This window comes from Muscardinus avellanarius (assembly GCF_963383645.1).
Source record: "Muscardinus avellanarius genome assembly, chromosome: 18".
Taxonomy (NCBI): Eukaryota; Metazoa; Chordata; class Mammalia; order Rodentia; family Gliridae; genus Muscardinus; species Muscardinus avellanarius.
The window spans coordinates 35,849,368-35,867,512 of NC_137804.1; the positions used below are offsets into that span (position 1 = coordinate 35,849,368).

General features: G+C 42.9%; 1 protein-coding gene across 2 annotated transcripts in view; it reads left to right on the forward strand.

The window, feature by feature from the left end:
• The window catches only part of PTPRG (protein tyrosine phosphatase receptor type G), a gene marked incomplete at both ends in the record, with an annotated part of 780,672 nt that overhangs the window by 425,963 nt on the left and 336,564 nt on the right, over window positions 1-18,145 (forward strand). For both annotated transcript variants that reach the window (XM_080714880.1, XM_080714881.1), the window contains one exon: window positions 9,921-10,100. In XM_080714880.1, coding sequence (XP_080571006.1) covers window positions 9,921-10,100 — 180 coding nt within the window. The remainder of the gene's footprint in view (window positions 1-9,920; window positions 10,101-18,145) is intronic.

Here is an 18,145-nt window from a genome sequence, read left to right on the forward strand (position 1 = left end):
GGGACATTCTACCTCCGAGCTATACCCCGGCCTTTTTTTTTATTCTTTATTTTGAAGCATTGAGCTGCAAAGGGCTTCACTAATCAGCTTAAGCTGTTCGTGTACCATGGTCTTCCTGTCTCAGTCTTCCAAATGTGTAATAAGTCTTTTTGTGTGTGTGTGTGGTACTGGGAATCGAACCCCTCTGGTACCTCTGAGCTACATCCCCAGACTGATTTTGTTTCTTATGTGTAAACAGGATCTCACTAGGTCCCTGAGAGACTCACTAAGTTGCTGGGGCTGGATTTGAACCTGCAATCCTCCTAGTTCAGCCTCCCAAGTACTAGGATTACAAGCTTGTGCCACCACACCTGTCTAAGAGCATTGAGTCTTTATCAAGTTTGACTACTCCCCCAGTCAACTCCAGTATCTAGATTTGAAACAGAAATGAGAAGAGGAAATATATGGTAGGGCTGTCAGCACCTGCCCTCCCTGGTCTCCATGGTTAAGGAATACTATGATCTGTGAGTTGTGTGACGACATGCTAGTCAAACCATGTTGACCCGTATTTGAGCAAGAACTTGAGGGGCTAGCCTCATTCACCATTAGGTGGTTTCTTTGGTCTTTAGATGATGGTTTCTGTTTTGTCTTTGTGGACAATCAGAATCTGACAAGAACATATCTTCAGCAAATCAAAGGTATTGCTCTTTAAGATATACCTCGCTTGACACTTGAGAACCTCAGGCTTGGAGCCAGTCTACCTCCATCTGATAAACACATGAGGTGCTTGGCATTTGATGGTAAAATTGGTGAGGGCTGTGAATAGTTTGGGTGTTTGTTGTCACAATTCCATGTTGCATCAGAAAGATATAAGGAAAAAAATATTTAGCCCAACTTGAAACATTACTAGCTAGACTTCAAATGAACAAATGATCCCAATTAGTGGCAGACATTTTATTGAGTGCTTGGATGTTGGGTAGATTGGAATATTAAGTGGACATAAACACTCATACTTCCTTTTTTTTTTTTTTTTTTTTGGTGGTACTGGGGTTCCTGGAAGCGCTTCTACCTCTGGGCTACACTCCCAGACCTATTTTATACTTTTTTAATTTTTGGAAACAGCGTCTCTTAACCCAGCGCGGCTGGCTTCGAACCTGCACGATCCTCCTGTCTCTGCCTCCCAAGTGCGGGGATTACAAGATTGTGCCACCACGCCCGGCCAAACACACATACTTTCTGACTTTGTCTCAGGTACCTTCAGACTCCTCCAGGTTCTGAATTGCACGTGTGGGCCATGGTGCATTCTTTACCGCTGTCATTTTACCCAGCCGTGAAGACAGGGTCAGTGCTCAGACCTCCAGGGTGGCCATTCACTCTTTATATCCTCATGCTTGTAATCCCAGCATTTGGGAGGCAGAGACAGGAGGATCCGGGTTCACGAACAGCCTCACCTACTACTTAGTCTCTTTGCAACTCAGTGAGACCGTTTCAAAAATAAAAGATTAAAAAATAGCGCTGGGAGTGTAGTTCAGAGGTAGAATGCTCCTGGGTTCCATCCCCAGCAGGGGCGGGGGAAATCCTCCTACTTCAGTACTATTTATAGGTTCCAGGTCTTCCCAATTGAGATTATAATATAGGACCCCTCCCCTTTAATAGCTGATTGATTAAGAATATCACATTGCATAGTAAAAAAAAAAAAAAGACTGCGACTTGGCAGAGACTGAGAACTTGGATTCTAATTCAAGTGCGGCAAGGAAGTTTTGACCCTCATGTTAGCGCCAAACAATTCACAGATTGTAGTATTTCTTATTCGTGAAATCCAGATCCCTTAGCAGTGTCTGCACAGGGTGTAGAGCGTAGATGGTCACACCCCTGCCACGCATTTCCTCTTTCCATTCTTGTTTGGACTCCGGAGATGGAGTTGATTGTGGCAATTGTTAAGTTGGAGAGTCTTATATAAAATTTGACTCAGGATTAGTTTTAACACCCACTCCTAAAATAGCCACTCTGGGAAGTTAGACAAATAATGGTTGTAAAATAATGAACAAAAGAATTCTCATTTCTGGTGCTACCGTCTGCTATTATTTCTAAAATTATGGTTAGTTATTGATGTGAAATAGACAAATAAAGGATTTTGGAGGGTACTGGAGATTGAGCTGGGGAATTCTATCTCCGAGCTACGCCCCCAGCCCTATTTTTATTTTTTATTTTTTATTTTTTTGCTGTACTGTGGTTGGAATCCAGGGGCATTCTACTTCCGAGCTAGACACCCCCCCTCCCCAGCCCGATATTTTAATTCTTTATTTTTGAAACAGGGTCCCACTGATTTTCAAAGTGCCTCACTAAATAGCTGAGGCTGTCTGTGAACCATGATCCTCCTGTCTCAGCTTCCGGAATGCTGGGATTACAAGCGTGCATCACCATGCTGGGCCTGTTCTTCATTGTGAAACAGGGTCTCACTAATTTGCACAGGGCATCATTAAGTAGCCAACATTGGCTGCGAACCTGCGATTCTCCTGCCTCAGCCTCCCAAGTACTGGGATTCCAAGCCTGTGCCACCACTCCGGCTTGATTCTTTATTTTTAAACAGGGTCCGTCTCACTAAGTTTTGGAAGGCCTAAGTAGCTGCCATTGGCCGGGAGCCTGCGATCCTCCTTCCTCAGCCTCTCAAGGACTGAGATTCCAAGCCTGTGCCACCATGCCTGTCAGTGGATGAAATTCTTAACAGCCAACATTTAAAAGCCAAGCGGGTTTTATTATCTAGAAGTTGGTAACTGTACTTTTTCTTAACTTACTTCAAAATTAGAATATTTCTATTTAAAAAGTTTAACAACTTCCTAATTTTACATTAATAAAGTAAGGGTAGAGAGTAATCTGAGTGCTTTTTAGCACTTTTTTTCCATTTACATAACAAGAAATGCATGCTTTTTAGCACTTTTTTCATTTTTCATTTTTATAATAATAAATGCACAGAAGGTAATTAAACTACCAGTACTGGGATATGCAAAGGAACTGCAAGCTGAATCCCATAAAGTAGTTCAATTAAAAATGGAATAATTGAAAAATGTGTATTAGATTGGGAGAAAAAGCATTAATTATGATACTAAGTAAAACAGAACACATATATTTTTGGATTGTTGCTGTTGGTTAAAAGTAGACACCAAGATTCAGAATAAGAAGCTTGGATCCAGCAAATGCTTTTAATAACAGTTCCTTGAGGGGGGCATTAATAAGCATATTTGACTAGAAACAGCACATAACATGTATATTAGTTTTGTTTTTAATTAGATTTGGACAGAATTCATTATTTTTAATGGCTTTTCATTAGTGAACAGAAACCATTATTTGGATCTATTGTGGTAAAATAAATTCAAAGTGCATGGCTATTTTCAGCAAAATATCTTTTATGTATTTAAAGAAACCATTGTTGGGAATACAAATTGTGGACAGGTACTGAAAATTCCATGCTCTGAGACAAAAGTATGATTTCTACACTCAAAAAATGCAACTTTGGTCTGTTTTTCTCAGGTCAGTTATTAACAGAACTGAAGCAAGACAGAATTACTTGAATGATAGAAAAGTTTTGCAGCTCACCAGTGGTACTGTTCTTATCTGGACTTTTAAGCAGTGTTTCTAGACATGGATAGAGGTGGGGTGAGGGCAAAGTTAAGATGCTTGTCTCCGATTTTTATTTCATTTTTGTTTGAATAGAGTAACTAGTATTGGTTTAAACTTGGAACATGCCGGTTCATATTCTCTGGGCTAAATCTGCTTAAAAAAGAAAGATTGTATATCAAATTGGCTCTCGGACAGGACACCAGATTTACAGGATTTGCCATTATTTTCACATGGGGAATTCTGTCTGCCTTAAACAGGCCAGTTGGAATCAATCTCCAATTGTGTGATTTATTCTCCACCTGTAGGAATACGTTGTCTTGATGCTCGTCAACAGAATTGTAGTGTCTCAAAATAAGAAAAAAATATAGTGGCTTGTTAATGGCACCCTGAGGAGGAAGCGTAGGTTATTTTAAGACTCAAACGAGCCATAAATTAGGCTAATAATGTTGTTTCTTAACTGCAATTTTTAAAGGTGAATTTCTGCAACTTTCTATAATATTTTTATGTAACCTTAAATAATGAAATATCACCTACAGGTTTGCTGGTTGTTTTTTTTTTAAGCTGAGAGAGAGAGAGAGAGAGAGAGAGAGAGAGAGAGAGAGAATATGTGTGTGTGTGTGTGTGTGTGTGTGTGTGTGTGTGTGTGTGTCTTCCTGCCTTTTCTGTCTGTGCAAATTCCTCTCATGCAGAGTGTGCTGTTCAGCAGTACTGGTCACACTCACCAGATGGTAGACAGGCCCCCCAATTCATACTAGTAAATGTAGTAGTACATTACAATTTAATCCGTTTAAAAAATTTAGCTAGTATGGCTTGGGCCGGGCGTGGAGGTGCACGCTTGTCATCCCAGCATTCGGGAGGCTGAGACCCGAGGATTGCAGTTCGCAGACAGCCTCAGCTACTGAGTGAGGTCCTCTGCAACTCAGTGAGACCCAGTTTAAAAATAAAGAATATAAAAAAATAGGGCAGGGGGTGTAGCTCGGAGGTCGAATGCCCCTGGGTTCCATCCCCAGACCACCCCCCCAAAAAAAGGATAGTATTTGGCTTCACATATATTTCTTTCTTTTCTTTTCTTTTTTTTTGGGGGGGTTGGGGGATTGAACCCAGGGGCCTTCTACCACCAGCCCTATTTTATTTTTTTTTAATTTTACTTTTTTAAATTTTGAAATAGGGTCTCACTAATTTGTAAAGGGTCTATATAAGTTACTGAGGCTGTCCTTGAAGCTGAGATCCTTCTGTCTCAGCCTTCCAACAACTGAGATTACAGGTATGCACCATCACACCTGACATTTTTTTTCTCCCAAAATAACCACAAAAGAGTGATCTTTTTGCACGATTAACTGGAAAACCAACACTGGTGCAATACTTTTTTTTTATGTTAATACTGAGGACTGAACCCATTCTTTTTCTGAGCTATACCCCCACCTGTTTTTTATTTTTTATTTTTGAAACAGCATCTCATTAAATTGTGGAGGGCCTCAAAACGTTGCTGATGCTGTCCTCAAACCTGTCCTCCTCCTTTCTCAGCCTCCTAAGCGCTGGGATTATAGGCACTCCCTGGTGTATCAGTTAGTGGATCTCCAGGGTGCACGCAGCTCGGGCGCTTCCCCAGGATTTCCAGTTTGAGTTCTGCCATTGGTAGTGCTGCGGCACACTGAATTTCATCTCAGGACTCCTCGGTCTTCTCTGTTTTGTGACCAGGTTCTATTCTATCCTTGATTTTCATGCCCTTGATGCTGGGGAGGAGTGCTGGCTATTTTAGAGAATGTCCCTCAGTTTGGGTTTGCCAGACGTAATCCTCATGAGTAGTCGGGTCATGGATGCCCCCGAAAGAAAGCCTCACAAGTGACACGCCCTTCCTCTCACATCCAGCCAGCGTCTGCTGTCCTTTCCTTTAAGTCTCTCTCTTTCTTGCCTCCTTGCTACTGAACAATGGTTTGACAATATTTGAATAGAAGCTGTGGTGGATGGTTAATAAGATTAAATTTTTCTTTGGTTAACTTCCTTTGATTAGAGAAATCTTTTTTTTTTTTAGAAATCTTTTAAAGAATGCAGAAAATAAGAAAAGTTTAAGAATAATTAAGTATGTATACTTCAGAGGTATAATGCCCATCACAGTTTAATTCCCAGTATCACACACAAATAGATGATAGATATAGATACATAGACAGACATATGTGTGTGTTTGCTTGCAATTATTTGTGCTTTAGGGCCTAATTCTATCGGAGAATCCTGTGCTAGGTACTGATATGGAGACAAAAAAAAGACATAGGAGGAAGGTCTGTTTTCACCAAGTTTATCTCTGCGGGGGAAGACACATCAGAATTAATAATCAATTAAAATGGTAATAATGAGACCCAAAGGAAACCAGTAATCAGAGCCAGGCTGCCGCCAAAGCCCTCTGTGCCCCTGACAAAGGAACATCTACATGGCTCGGACCTTTGGCCACTGTTTCTGACTCATTTATTCAAAAGAAGACATGTTTCCATCATAAGTGAGGTGAGGAGCACTGTTAGAGTCCCCTGGTACTGCAGGTTGGCGGGATATCTCCCTCCAAATATCATTCCTGCCAGACTTGGAATAGGCAGGTTGGAAATTACTTTTGGCAGCTTGAGCTGGCCGTGGTTTCTTTCCCCGCATGCCTCTTCCCTCTCTGAGAACATAGACTGCTATGTTAGGTCAAGATGTCAGAGCTGGGGGGCTCCTATGAGTGGGCTGAGCTGCGCTGCTGCAAACATCCTTCGCATGCTAAGAAAGAGTCTCCTTGTTCCTTTGGGTCATATCCTATCTCAGAGAGGCAGGCTTCTGCTGGTCCCCCCTTCCAACCTAGGTTGGAGTTAAGCACCATCTTCATTTACTGTCATGTTTTTTAGTTAGAAACATTTATTCAAAGTTTATCAAAACAAAGCATTTAATACTGGGGAACTGCGTACAACTACAGATGATTGATGATATGCTTCTCAATCCTTTCTAAAGTGTCTTAACACCAAAGAGATTTATACAGTGTGGACTGGCAACAGTGCCTTGATGTGAGAATAGGTAATCAATATCTGCAAGCTTGGAAAAGGGGCCTATTTCCTTTACTAATGACACGGGGGTTTTGCAAGGCAAGGGAGTCTCAAGCATGACCCGCTCCAAAGAAGAATTAATTTAAACTCTGAAGTGGAAGATCAGTTTCAATTAAAATTGCACTTGAACGTCTACTGGGTGGAAGAGCGAAGGCAAGCATGCGGTGCGCTGCAGTCCTCAGATTGTTACCAGTGAATGAATGGATCCCACGGGCACCCACCCCGATTACACTTTATAGAGCGCTAAATTATATTTCACCCGCATCTGGGGGGTTATGAGAAGTAGTAGGAATGGCAAGTGCTTTTCTGACATTATAGGCTATATTTTGATTATTATTGGAAGTAGGGTAATTACCAGGTGTCTCTGTATTTACAAATGACAGTTTGTGTTTATTATTAGTCTTTGGAGTCATTGTGTTTGAATTTATTTTATCATTTCCCACACATTTCTTCCCACTGAGTGATTTTTTTTTTTGTACTAGCGAGTTTCTACACACACACATACACACTATTAAAACACTGCTTTCTACATTTTAAATATACAGACTGGGTGATAGCTTACTAAAATTCTTATTTTGGTCAGCCATCACATATCTCTGCTACCACTTCATTAAAAAAATATGTGTGTATGTGTGTGATGCTCGGGATTGAACACAGGGGCATTCTACTTCCGAGCTATACTGACAGCCCTATTTTGTGTGTTTTTTTTTTTTTTTTTTTTTTTTTTTTAATTTGGAAATGGTTTCACTAAGTTGCTGAGAGCCTTGCTAAGTTTCGGAGGCTGGCTTCAAATCTGGGGTCCTTCTGTCTCAGCCTCCCATGTACTGGGACTCCAGCACACCACCATGTCTGGTTTAGTTTTTCAATGTATTCTTTTGGCATCTTGTGGACAGAATCACTGAAGCCATTCTTTGCATTCTCCTTTCCATTTTCTTCAAAGGTAACGTGTGCATGGATTGGACGATGTAGCTCAGTGGTAGAATACTGGCCTACCATGCACGGCACCCTGGGTTCAATCCCTGGTACCACTAAATGAAAACGAAACCTGAAACAAAGACAAAAACTGTTATCTATAGAGATGTAAAATGAATGTAAATTTCGACTAAAATATATGAGAATTCATATTCTCTCCATTTTGTAGCCTTCACAGTCTTAGGGAATTTGAACAAAAGGCCCATGACGTTTCCTGGTTTAGAGTCCTACCTTCAATGAATGGTGATTCTAACTTCTTCTAAGAGGTACCATGGCACTTGCAAATGACTTAAGTGTGCCCCAAGTGTGCTTGACCTTTTCTATTCCATCCCAGAAAAATGTTGTTTTGCTTTTTTATTTTGGGGGGGGGTTACTGGGAATGGAACCCAGAACCCAGGGGCATTCTACCTCTGAACTATAGCCCCAGCCTATTTTTTGTTGTTGTTGTTGTTGTTGTTGTTGTTGTTGTTTTGAAACAGGTCTCACTGAGTTGCAAAGGTCCTCACTAAGTAGCTGAAGCCATTTGCAAACTGTGATCCTCTGGTCTCCACCTCCCAAATGCTGGGATTACAAGTGTGCGCCACCATGCTCAGTGCTTGTTTTGTTTTTTATTCAGAAAATCTACTAGGTATTAAGGTCTTTGGAATATACAGGTGTGTGTGTGTGCCTGCACACATATGTATAGTGTAACCCAGGGGTATTCTACCTATGAGCTATACTCCCATTTCTTTTTGTTTCAAAACAGGGTTTTTAAGGTTGCTAAGGGTGGCCTCAAACCTGTCTGGGCCTCCCAAAGACTGGGAATTCCATTCTGTTTTTGTCTTAGTGTTTGGGATGGTAATTAGGGAAATGGCCCAGGAACCAGATGAAGGCCAAAGTCCCTGCCCAATGGAGAGAGCATGGATCATTTCTCTGGAGACGCATCAATTCTTTTTGCACCCATGAAGCTTGTGTTGTGATTAAAAAGATTTTCTATGATTGTCCCTGTTCTCATGGTGCCCTTGTTTATATCTGATTGGAGCTGCCCTAGATATAAAGAGGGTGGGAGAACTGTGGCGGATGAATGGCTGGCTGCAGGACAGGCACGGGGCCTCAGGAGCAGAGGAAGACTTGCCTAAGGTTCCCCTGCATCTTCTGTCACCCATGGCTGTGTGTGCTGGGGCTCCGAAATCCTGTGGGTGAGAGGGTCAGTCTCCTAACGTGGCCCTGGCTATCCTTCTGTCTCATGTGTGCAAACTCTAAAGCTAAGAAATTTAGATTTGCGTGTGCATGTATATTTGTATGCGCGCGCGTGTGTGTGTATACACACACCCTCAGCTTCTTTGTCTGACAGTCTTGGGTGTTGCCTTATAAAGTGGTGAAGTTTAGGCGTAGCCTGTGCCTAAATCTCTAAAAGGGGTCCCTTGTATCTCTGTAGCGAAAGTTGTTTTGCAGCTTTGTTGACCAGGTTAAAAGTTGGATGTGGAAAATCCCAAGAGCTTGTTAGGCACTCAGCAGACATTGCCTCTGTAATACTTGACCTCCAAATTGGGAAGAGAAGCAAATGCAGTGTGCTTTCTGTGTTTCTACCCCATGAGGACTCATTAGAATCTCAATGTATAATTGTACCTCTTTATAGCTGTGGTAGGTGCCCCCTCCCAGTCTTTATTTATTTATTCGTGGTACTGGGGGTGGAACCCAGGGGCTTTTCTACCTCCAGGCTATACTCCTAGTCCCATTTTATTTGGAAACAGGGTCTCGCTAAGGTGCTGAGAGCCTCACTCAGTAGCTGAGGCTGGCTTCGAACCTGCGCGATCCTCCGGTCTCAGCCTCCCAAGCGCGGGGATTACAAGCGCGCGCCAACACCTCCAGCCTTGATCTGTTTTTCCTATGTGCTAAGAAAAAGTTGTATTGAGGATTTTGTTGACAATAGCAAAACATGCTAAATTGATTAAGTTGCTTTCTTGTGAATGAATACTCTGCCTATTTTAGGAAACTGCAATTTTTTGAAAAATGTGAACAACATTGACAGCCCTTCTGTGCAACTCCCTGTATCTGATGAAAGATTAAGTTAGCAAACGTTTAATTGTAAATCAAGACACAAAACTATCTTAAGTAACATCCTTTCTGAAATCCTGCCACGTCGAGCCAGGGGCTTGGGGCCGTACCCCGCGGTGCTCTGCTGTCCTCTTTGGGATGGCGCATGCCGGGCAGCGTTCTGTGGCAGATCTGGTGCTCCTCATCCTGTGCCTGTTCACTGCCCCCGGCCCTGGATCCCTGAGGACTCACTGCTGTTTCTCCCCCCAGGTGCCTATGGTCCTGAGCACTGGGTCACGTCCAGTGTCAGCTGCAGGGGCCGTCACCAGTCTCCTATAGACATCGTGGACCACCATGCACGTGTCGGGGATGAGTACCAGGAGCTGCAACTTGATGGCTTCGACAATGAGTCTTCTAACAAAACCTGGATGAAAAACACGGGGAAAACAGGTAGCCTGTGACTGCTTTACACACCTCCTTGGAAGTTGTGGGCATATCCTGTGCTTGTCTTTCCCTTCGGTAAATGCCCCTTCCTCCATCAGCACATGTTTCTGTGGGACACATACATCAGTTGTTGGTTTTACAACTAGCTGTGTGACTTTGAGCAAATTACCTGACCATTCTGTGCCTCAGTTTCTTAAAAATATATAGATGTAGACAATAGCATAGAACCAGCCTTATAGGACCATAGTGATTCCGTGAGTTAATACATGTAATCTATATATAATGGACTTTCGGGTGCCTATCCACTATGGTAGCTAATAGCCACACGTGGCTGTTTAAAATCAAGTTTTAATTAAGAGTTAAATAAGATTGAAAGTCAGTCCCTCGGTTGTACTGGGCACATTTCCAAAGCTCTCCAGTCACATAGGGCAGGCAGGCGGCTTGCATCACAGGCAGCGCTGCTACAGAGAGCTCTGTTTGGTCTGTGCAAGTGGAAAGAAAATTGCTTTCTTCCCGGAGGATCTGCAGTGTTAACTTTCAAGTCCAGGTGAACCGTGGCACCCTCTGCGTATCAGGCCGGCATCTTGGTCCCTCTCCACTTCCCTTTATTTACCACGTGCCATTCGGGGATTTGAGAATGGGCAGCGTGGTCCTTTCTCTTACCACTGCCAGCGCCCTAAGCTGCCCCCGGTTCGTTTCCTCTGGGCCACTATCAGTTTCTGGGTTTCCATATACGTTGCAGAGATCCACTCACTGTGCCCCACTGTCCGATCTGAAAGTAGACACGGATGCTGTATCATATCCCTGCTTTCTGCTACCTGAGTTACCGTTGATGGCTAAAGATATAATTTTAACTACTGGCGTTTTTTTCACTTTTGTGGAACTGGCCATTTATCTTATGGGCTTTCTACCTCTGAGGTACACTCCCAGGTCTTGATATTTTATTTCGTTTTTGTTCTTAATATTTTTATTGGTGCATTAGAGTTCCACATGCTACTGTATTTTGTAGTGATGGCGACACCGTGCACATAACACGTGGTGGGCTTTCCCTGACTTCTTCCCCGTTCCCCCTCCCCATACAAGACACTGAGATTGGCATTGGTGTTCTTGCCTTTGCACATAATATCAGTGGAAATGTTTTCTTCATTAATTCTTCTTCTACTCCCCCACCCTCCCCTAGACCACCCCCACCTCTGGCTCTTGCTGGGTTTCCAAGAGTCTAGCTACTTGCCGAGGCTGTCTTCAAACCTGAGATCCTCCTGTCTCAGCCCCCAAGTACTGGGATTACAGGCCTGTGCCGCCATGCCTTGCTAACTGTATCTATCTTTAACCCTTTAAGACAAGTTCTCTTCCCTCCCCTCTCCTAAATGAACCATTTCCAGCTAAGGTTATTACTTAGCCTTAAGGACTCCTTCTGGAGCTGGGAGAGCCTGCGGTCCGACACCTTCACAGTGAGCCTTTGCTCCCAGCCTGTCCTGGGTCACCGGCTGCCTTTTTCTTCTAGCCTACCTGGCTGAGCACGCAGGTTTGAGGTCCATCTTCTTTCTCCTCTCCAGCTGTGTCTTTGCCACGGCCTGGCTTTGCACAGTCTTGCTTCCCACCCAGCCAGTGATTCCTGGCTTTGGGCTTCTTTTCTTTTTTCGTTTGTTTTGTACTGGGGATTAAACCCAGGTCCATTTTACCTGGGTAAAAGCTACACCCCCATCAATTTTTTTTTTTTTCCAGATCAGGGTCTCCCTATGTTGCCGAGGATCTCACTACTTGCTGAGGCTGTCCTCAAGCCTCCGACCTGCTTCCTCTCCCAGCTCACCACGTGCTCTGGGTTCTTTTTCATAAGGGCCCCAGAAACAGCTGTTCTTTGTGTCTTGCAGCAGGCTGCCCTCTGTACCGTCCTTCCCCTGTGGAGGAGCTGCTCAGGGAAGTCCTGCGGGTCAGCACTGTGCTTTGCACGTGTCCTCCTGTCTCTGGACTCCCATCTCAGGCTGTTGCCTCTTCCTCGCGGAGCAGTCTCGTGGTGGTCCTGCTCTCTATGTAATGCAGGCGTCCTCTGGAGAGGTGCAGTGGGAACTCCCCTGCGCCCACCTGCGGGTAGTGGAGCTGGCCATGCTGCGCAGGTCGAGGTGCCCTGAGCACCTGTGACTGCTAGAAGGCTGTCACAGGCGATGGGATCGCCTCTCTGATAGGGTTTTCTACTTGACTTGCCAGGCTTGACAGCCTTCCTCAAAGATAACACGTTTTGGTGACAGCTTCCAGCTGGGGATCACCAGTGAAAGGCTCCACATGTATGTAGGGTTCACTGAGTGTCAGCTGATTCATGACCTTGGTCTTGCAGAAGCTCATTATCAATCTCTGTCACTTGGCTGACTTCCTGCAGTGATCCACCGCCCACTGCCTCTCAGCGAGTGCTGGCTCCTACGCCAGCTCAGAGCCCAGCTAGCCTGACGGGGACATGTCTGTCCCCAAGAGTGTGAAGCACAGCGTGAAGAAGCAGGGGTGGGTCCAGCACTTCTCAAAGGGAACTCATTACTCTGAAATTCAAGACACCAGGTCCAAGAGGCAGCTTCTCATGAAGGAGTTTTGAAAAAGCGACAGCCAGTTATATGCAATTTGAAAAGAGCACAGGAAATTATTTTCTTGATCTCCTTAAAGAGTGTTGATTTAAAATTCAGGGCTGGACATGGTGACTCACACTTTAAATCCCAGAACTTGGGAGGCTGAGACAGGAGGATAGCTGGTTTGAAGACAGCCTCAGCAAATAGACTTTCCTCAATCTAGCAAGACCCCATTTCCAAATAAGAAATAAAATCAGGCTGGGGGTGTAGTTTGAAGGTATAATGCCTCTGGGTTTGAGAGAGTCAATTTCCAGTGTTTTTTAGAAACTTGGGTTCAGAAATCAGCTTCTGGTCTTTCTTTTTACAACACAAACCTAGAAATTTTTCATTCTGTCAATCTTACAATGCCACTCGGGTTCATAAATTTTCCAATAATTTGGAGAAATGGGGATTCAAGTAACTAAGTTTGATTGAACAGCACATATCCCTTTTTTTTTTTTTTTTTTTTTTTTTTGGTGGTCCCGGGGTTCCTGGAAGCCCTTCTACCTCCGGGCTACACTCCCAAACCTATTTTTACATTTTTATTTGGAAACAGGGTCTCCTAAGCCAGCACGGCTGGCTTCGAACCTGCGCGATCCTCCTGTCTCTGCCTCCCAAGCGCGGGGATTACAAGCGTGTGCCACCATGCCCGGCAGCACATATCCTTTTTAAAATTTTTTTTTATTGTTGCCTCATAGTCATAATTTTTAATGGGGTATAAGATGGTAGAGTTATACAGGCACACATCACTCATTCAGCCCTTCCCCAAGCCTCACCCCATGCCCTCCCCTCTCCCTCCTTCTCGTGTTTGGCTTAGTGGTTGACTTCGATATGTTTGTGAATGTACATCTTATGCATTAGGGAATTTCCCTCCTGCCCTCTCCCACTTCCCTCAGGTTGGTCGACCTCCTTGCTCATCTGTGGTTTCTCCTTCCTCATCGAGAGTTCCTCCGATGACCCATTTTCTCCCTAGCTTTCACATATTAGAGAGAACATCCGATTTCTTGCTTTTTGTGACTAATCCCACTTAACATAATGTTCTCCAGTTCCACCCATTTCCCTGTAAATGGTGTAATTTTGTTCTTCTTTATGGCTGAGTAAAATTCCATTGTGTCCATATCCCGTAGTTTTGTAATCCATCCATCTGTCGATGGACATCTTGGCTGGTTCCGTAGTTTGGCGTTGGTGAATTGTGCAGCTTTGAACATAGATACACATGCATTAGTTTTGTAGTTTGGTTTCCATTCTTTTGGGTAGAGGTATTGCTGGATCAGATGGTAAGTATTTTCCCATTCTTCTGAGGATTCTCCATATTGTTTTCCACAGTGGTTGCACTAATTTGCAATCCCACCAATGATATATTAGAGTTCCCTCTTAACCACATTCTCATCAACATTATTTGTTGTTTGTGGGTTTTTTTATTTTTTTATTTTATTTATTTATTTATTTTGTGGTACTGAGGTTTCTGGAAACCCTTCTACCTCCGGGCTACACTCTCAGACCTATTTTATATTTTTATTTGGAAATAGGGTCTTTTAAGCCAGTGAGGCTGGCTTCGAACCTGCGTGATCCTCCTGTCTCTGCCTCCCAAGCGCGGGGATGACAAGCGTGCGCCACCATGCCCGGCTACTTGTCCATTTTTTATTGGGTATTTATTTTCTTAGTTGGGAGCTTCTTGAGTTCTCTGTATACTCTAGATATTAGTCCTCCTTCAGAGGAATAGCTGGCAGAGTTTTCTCCCATGCTGTCAGCTCTCTGTTGAGGTTCCTGATAGTTTCCTTTGCTGTACAGAAACTGTTCATTTAATGCAATCCCACATATTGATTTGCCTTTTAGTTTCTTGTGCCTTTGGGGTCTTGCTGAGAAAGTTTATGTGTTACGTTACTGTGCCTATGTGTTGCAGTGTTGGACCTATGCCCTCTTCAAGGAACTGCAAGATTTTTGTCCATTTCCAAGTCTTTGATCCATCTTGAATTGACTCTTGTGTGGGGTGAGAAAATGGGGTTTATTTCCAGTTTTTTTTTGCATATTGCTAACCAGTTTTGCCAACACCATTTTTCGACCAATACATCTTTTTTTCAATGTATGTTTTTGGCCCTTTTGTCAAAAACCAATTGGCTGTAAGTGTGTGGATTTGTTTCTGAGTCTTCTGTTCCGCTTCTCTGCATATCTGTTTTTGTGCCAGTACTTGCTGTTTTTATTACTATGGCTTTGTAGTATAGTTTTCAAACTATAATCAGATATTGTGGTGCCTCTTGCATGGCTTTTGTTGCTGAGAACTACTTTGGCTATTATGGTTTTTTGTTGTTGTTCCAAATGAAAAAAATCTTCTTTGTGTTTGTGTGTGTGGTACTGGGGATGAAACCCAGGGCCATTCTACCTCGAAGCTATACCCCAAAGCCCTATTTTTTATTATTTATTTTTGAAACAGGGTCTCACTAAGTGGCCGAGCACCTCACTACATAGCTGACGCTGTCCACAAACCAGATCCTCCTCCTGTCTCAGCCTCCCAAATGCTAGGATTACAAGTATGTGCCATCATGCCTGGCTTCCAAATGAATTTAAGTACTGGTTTTTCTAGGTCTGTGAGGAATGACCTTGGTATTGCATTGAATCTGTAGATCACTTTTGGAAGAATGGCCATGATGATATTTATTCTGCCTATCCAAGAACATGGACGATCTTCTCATATGGCTGCTAATTTCCACAATGAATTGGGTTGATTGGCAACCTAGCTAATTCCAGCTTTTCAAAAATATTTTTATTTGTAGTTTGTGATACTGGGGATTGAGCACAAGGGTGATCTCCCTCTGAGCTACACCGCTAGCCCTGTTTTATTTTTTATTCTGAAGCAGATTCTCACTAAGTTAACACATTCTGGCCTAGAACTTCTGATCTTTCTCTCTCATTCTCCTAATAACTGCGATTACAGGCATGCACCCCCTTGCCTGGCCAGATTTTTTTTAAAATTTACATATTATTATGATTTTTTTTCTTGATGGTTTCTGAGAACTGAACCCAGGGGCTTTGACCTTCTGCCTCTGAGATACACCCCCAGTTGTATTTGATTTTATATCTTGCAACAGGGTCTCACTGAGTTACAGAGGACCTCACTAAATTGCTGAGGGATCCTTGAACCTGCCATTCTCTGTCTCATCCTCCCAAGGATTCAGATTACAATTCTTTGCCACCGTACCATTTTTGGTTTTGAGTTTTAATAGGAGGCTGTTATAATAGGAGGAAATGGGGTAAAGGGGGCTTGGTATCTCTCTGTATTTTTGCAAATTGCTTGTGAATCTAGTATTACCAGAAAAATTGAAACTTTTAATTTTTTAAAAAATGCATATGACATAAACCATATGGTCTATTAGCTGCGGTCATTCATTTCATACCTTTTATACATATGTATATAAAATGCTTTTTTCATAAATCATTAATTTTTAAGCAACATATATTTTTCTACTCACAAAGTATTTTCTTGACTTCCTATTTTCAGAAAGTAAATTCAAGAGGGAGTATTTATTCTTTTTTCTGGTGGAAATTTACAGGTCACTTATCTGTAAAATAGACTCTGTCTTTTGGATATTAAAATATGAATATAGAAAGTTAATATTTAAAGCAGCCTATTACATGCAGACAGTAACTTTCCCATAAAACAGTTTTAATGTTCAGATCTGTCTTCACCCCGAGACTGCCATATATCCCATCCGCCATAATCAATAGAGCAGCGTGGTCGCACCTCGCCCACTTCTGGAAAGTTGTCCCAGGATCCTCACAAGATGGATAGTGTCGCGCTGTTTCTTCCGGAGAAGCCATAACTAACTGTCTGTCCTGCCAGTTCTCGTTTCATTTCATCTAAAGTTATTTCTCTTTGTTTCGCTGTCGTGGGATGAAAAGATAATGCTTTCATCAGGAGCATTTCGAGATAATCTTTCTGTTTCTGACATTAGAGTCTCGCTCAGCAACTGGAATTTAAGACTCAAATGGTACTTCTGATTTATGTTAATAAACCGTGCTTCCTATGAATTTTAACCACTAGGAAGGCTTTTTGTTTTGTTTTTATCTACCACCTTTCCTTTCTGTTTCGGGGGGTTTTATTTTTGTTTTGTTTTGTTTTACCACTTACAATTAAACTCAGGGGCATTTTATCTCCGAGCTATAGCTCAGCCCTATTTTCTTTTTTATTTTGGCAGAGTCTCGCTACATTGAGGATGGCCTTACTAAATTACTGAGGCTGCCATATGACCAGTGATCCTCCTGCCTCAGCCTCCCAAGTACTGGGATTATAGGCTTGCGCCACTCTTCCTGGCTGGCTCCCCTACTTTTTCTTAAATCCTGTACTTCAGATTAGCAAGTGTGTTTGCCCTAAAGCACACTCACTCCATTTTCCTACTTTAGAACCCAGGACTACCTCGGAGCTACTCCCCAGCCTTATTCATTATTCGTTCTTTTGAAATGGTCTCCTGTGATCCTCCTCTCAGCCTCCCAAATGCTGAGATGACAAGCGTGCACCACCACGCCCGGCTTCATTTTTCCACTCTGTGTTCTTTCCTATTAGCCCATATTCTTTCTTATTTGTGTGCATGCACCACAGTTCCAGGCACACCTCTTTTCAAGAAATGGTTGTTAAATTAAGAAAAGATCCGCCGGGCGTGGTGGCGCACGCTTGTAATCCCCGCGCTTGGGAGGCAGAGACAGGAGGATCGCGCAGGTTCGAAGCCAGCCGCGCGTGCGCTGGCTTAGGAGACCCTGTTTCCAAATAAAAATGCAAAAATAGGTCTGGGAGTGTAGCCCGGAGGTAGAAGGGCTTCCAGGAACCCCAGTACCACCAAAAAAAAAAAAAAAAAAAAAAAAAAATCCATGGCAGGGAATAGAGGTAGAGATAAATAGATCAGGGGCCAGTTTCTTTTCTTTTCTTTTTTAAATATAAGATTTATTTTAATATCTGATATGTGTTAGTTACAGCTATGTTTTTTTAAATTTATTTTTATTGGTGCATTGTAATCATATATCACATTGGAATACAAGACTTGAGAGGATATACAAGCACACATCATCCAATTAGCCCTCATCCAGTCCCCATCCCATTCCCCCTCCCTCCATCCCATGCTTGTTTGGTGATTAACTTTGATACATTTGTTTATGTACCTCCTGCGTTTTAAAGAGGCTCCATCCTCCCCTATTCCATACCCTCTGATTGGTCACCTTAGTTGCTTCACTATAGGGCCCTTTTTATAGCTCAATCTCTTCCTGTTGCCCCTTTCCTTCTAGTTATTGCTGATTAGGGGAAGCATCTGGTTTTTTTTTTTTATTTTCTGTGATATTTCTCTGTGCATGCTGCATTGCAAGTACTCATACCACTCTTGACGGCCCCAGTAGTGGCCTGGCTACCTGGTGGACTGATCCAGACCTCACTGGCTCAAAAGCAGTAGCCTTGCCTAATGGGAGGCCCCGATTCTG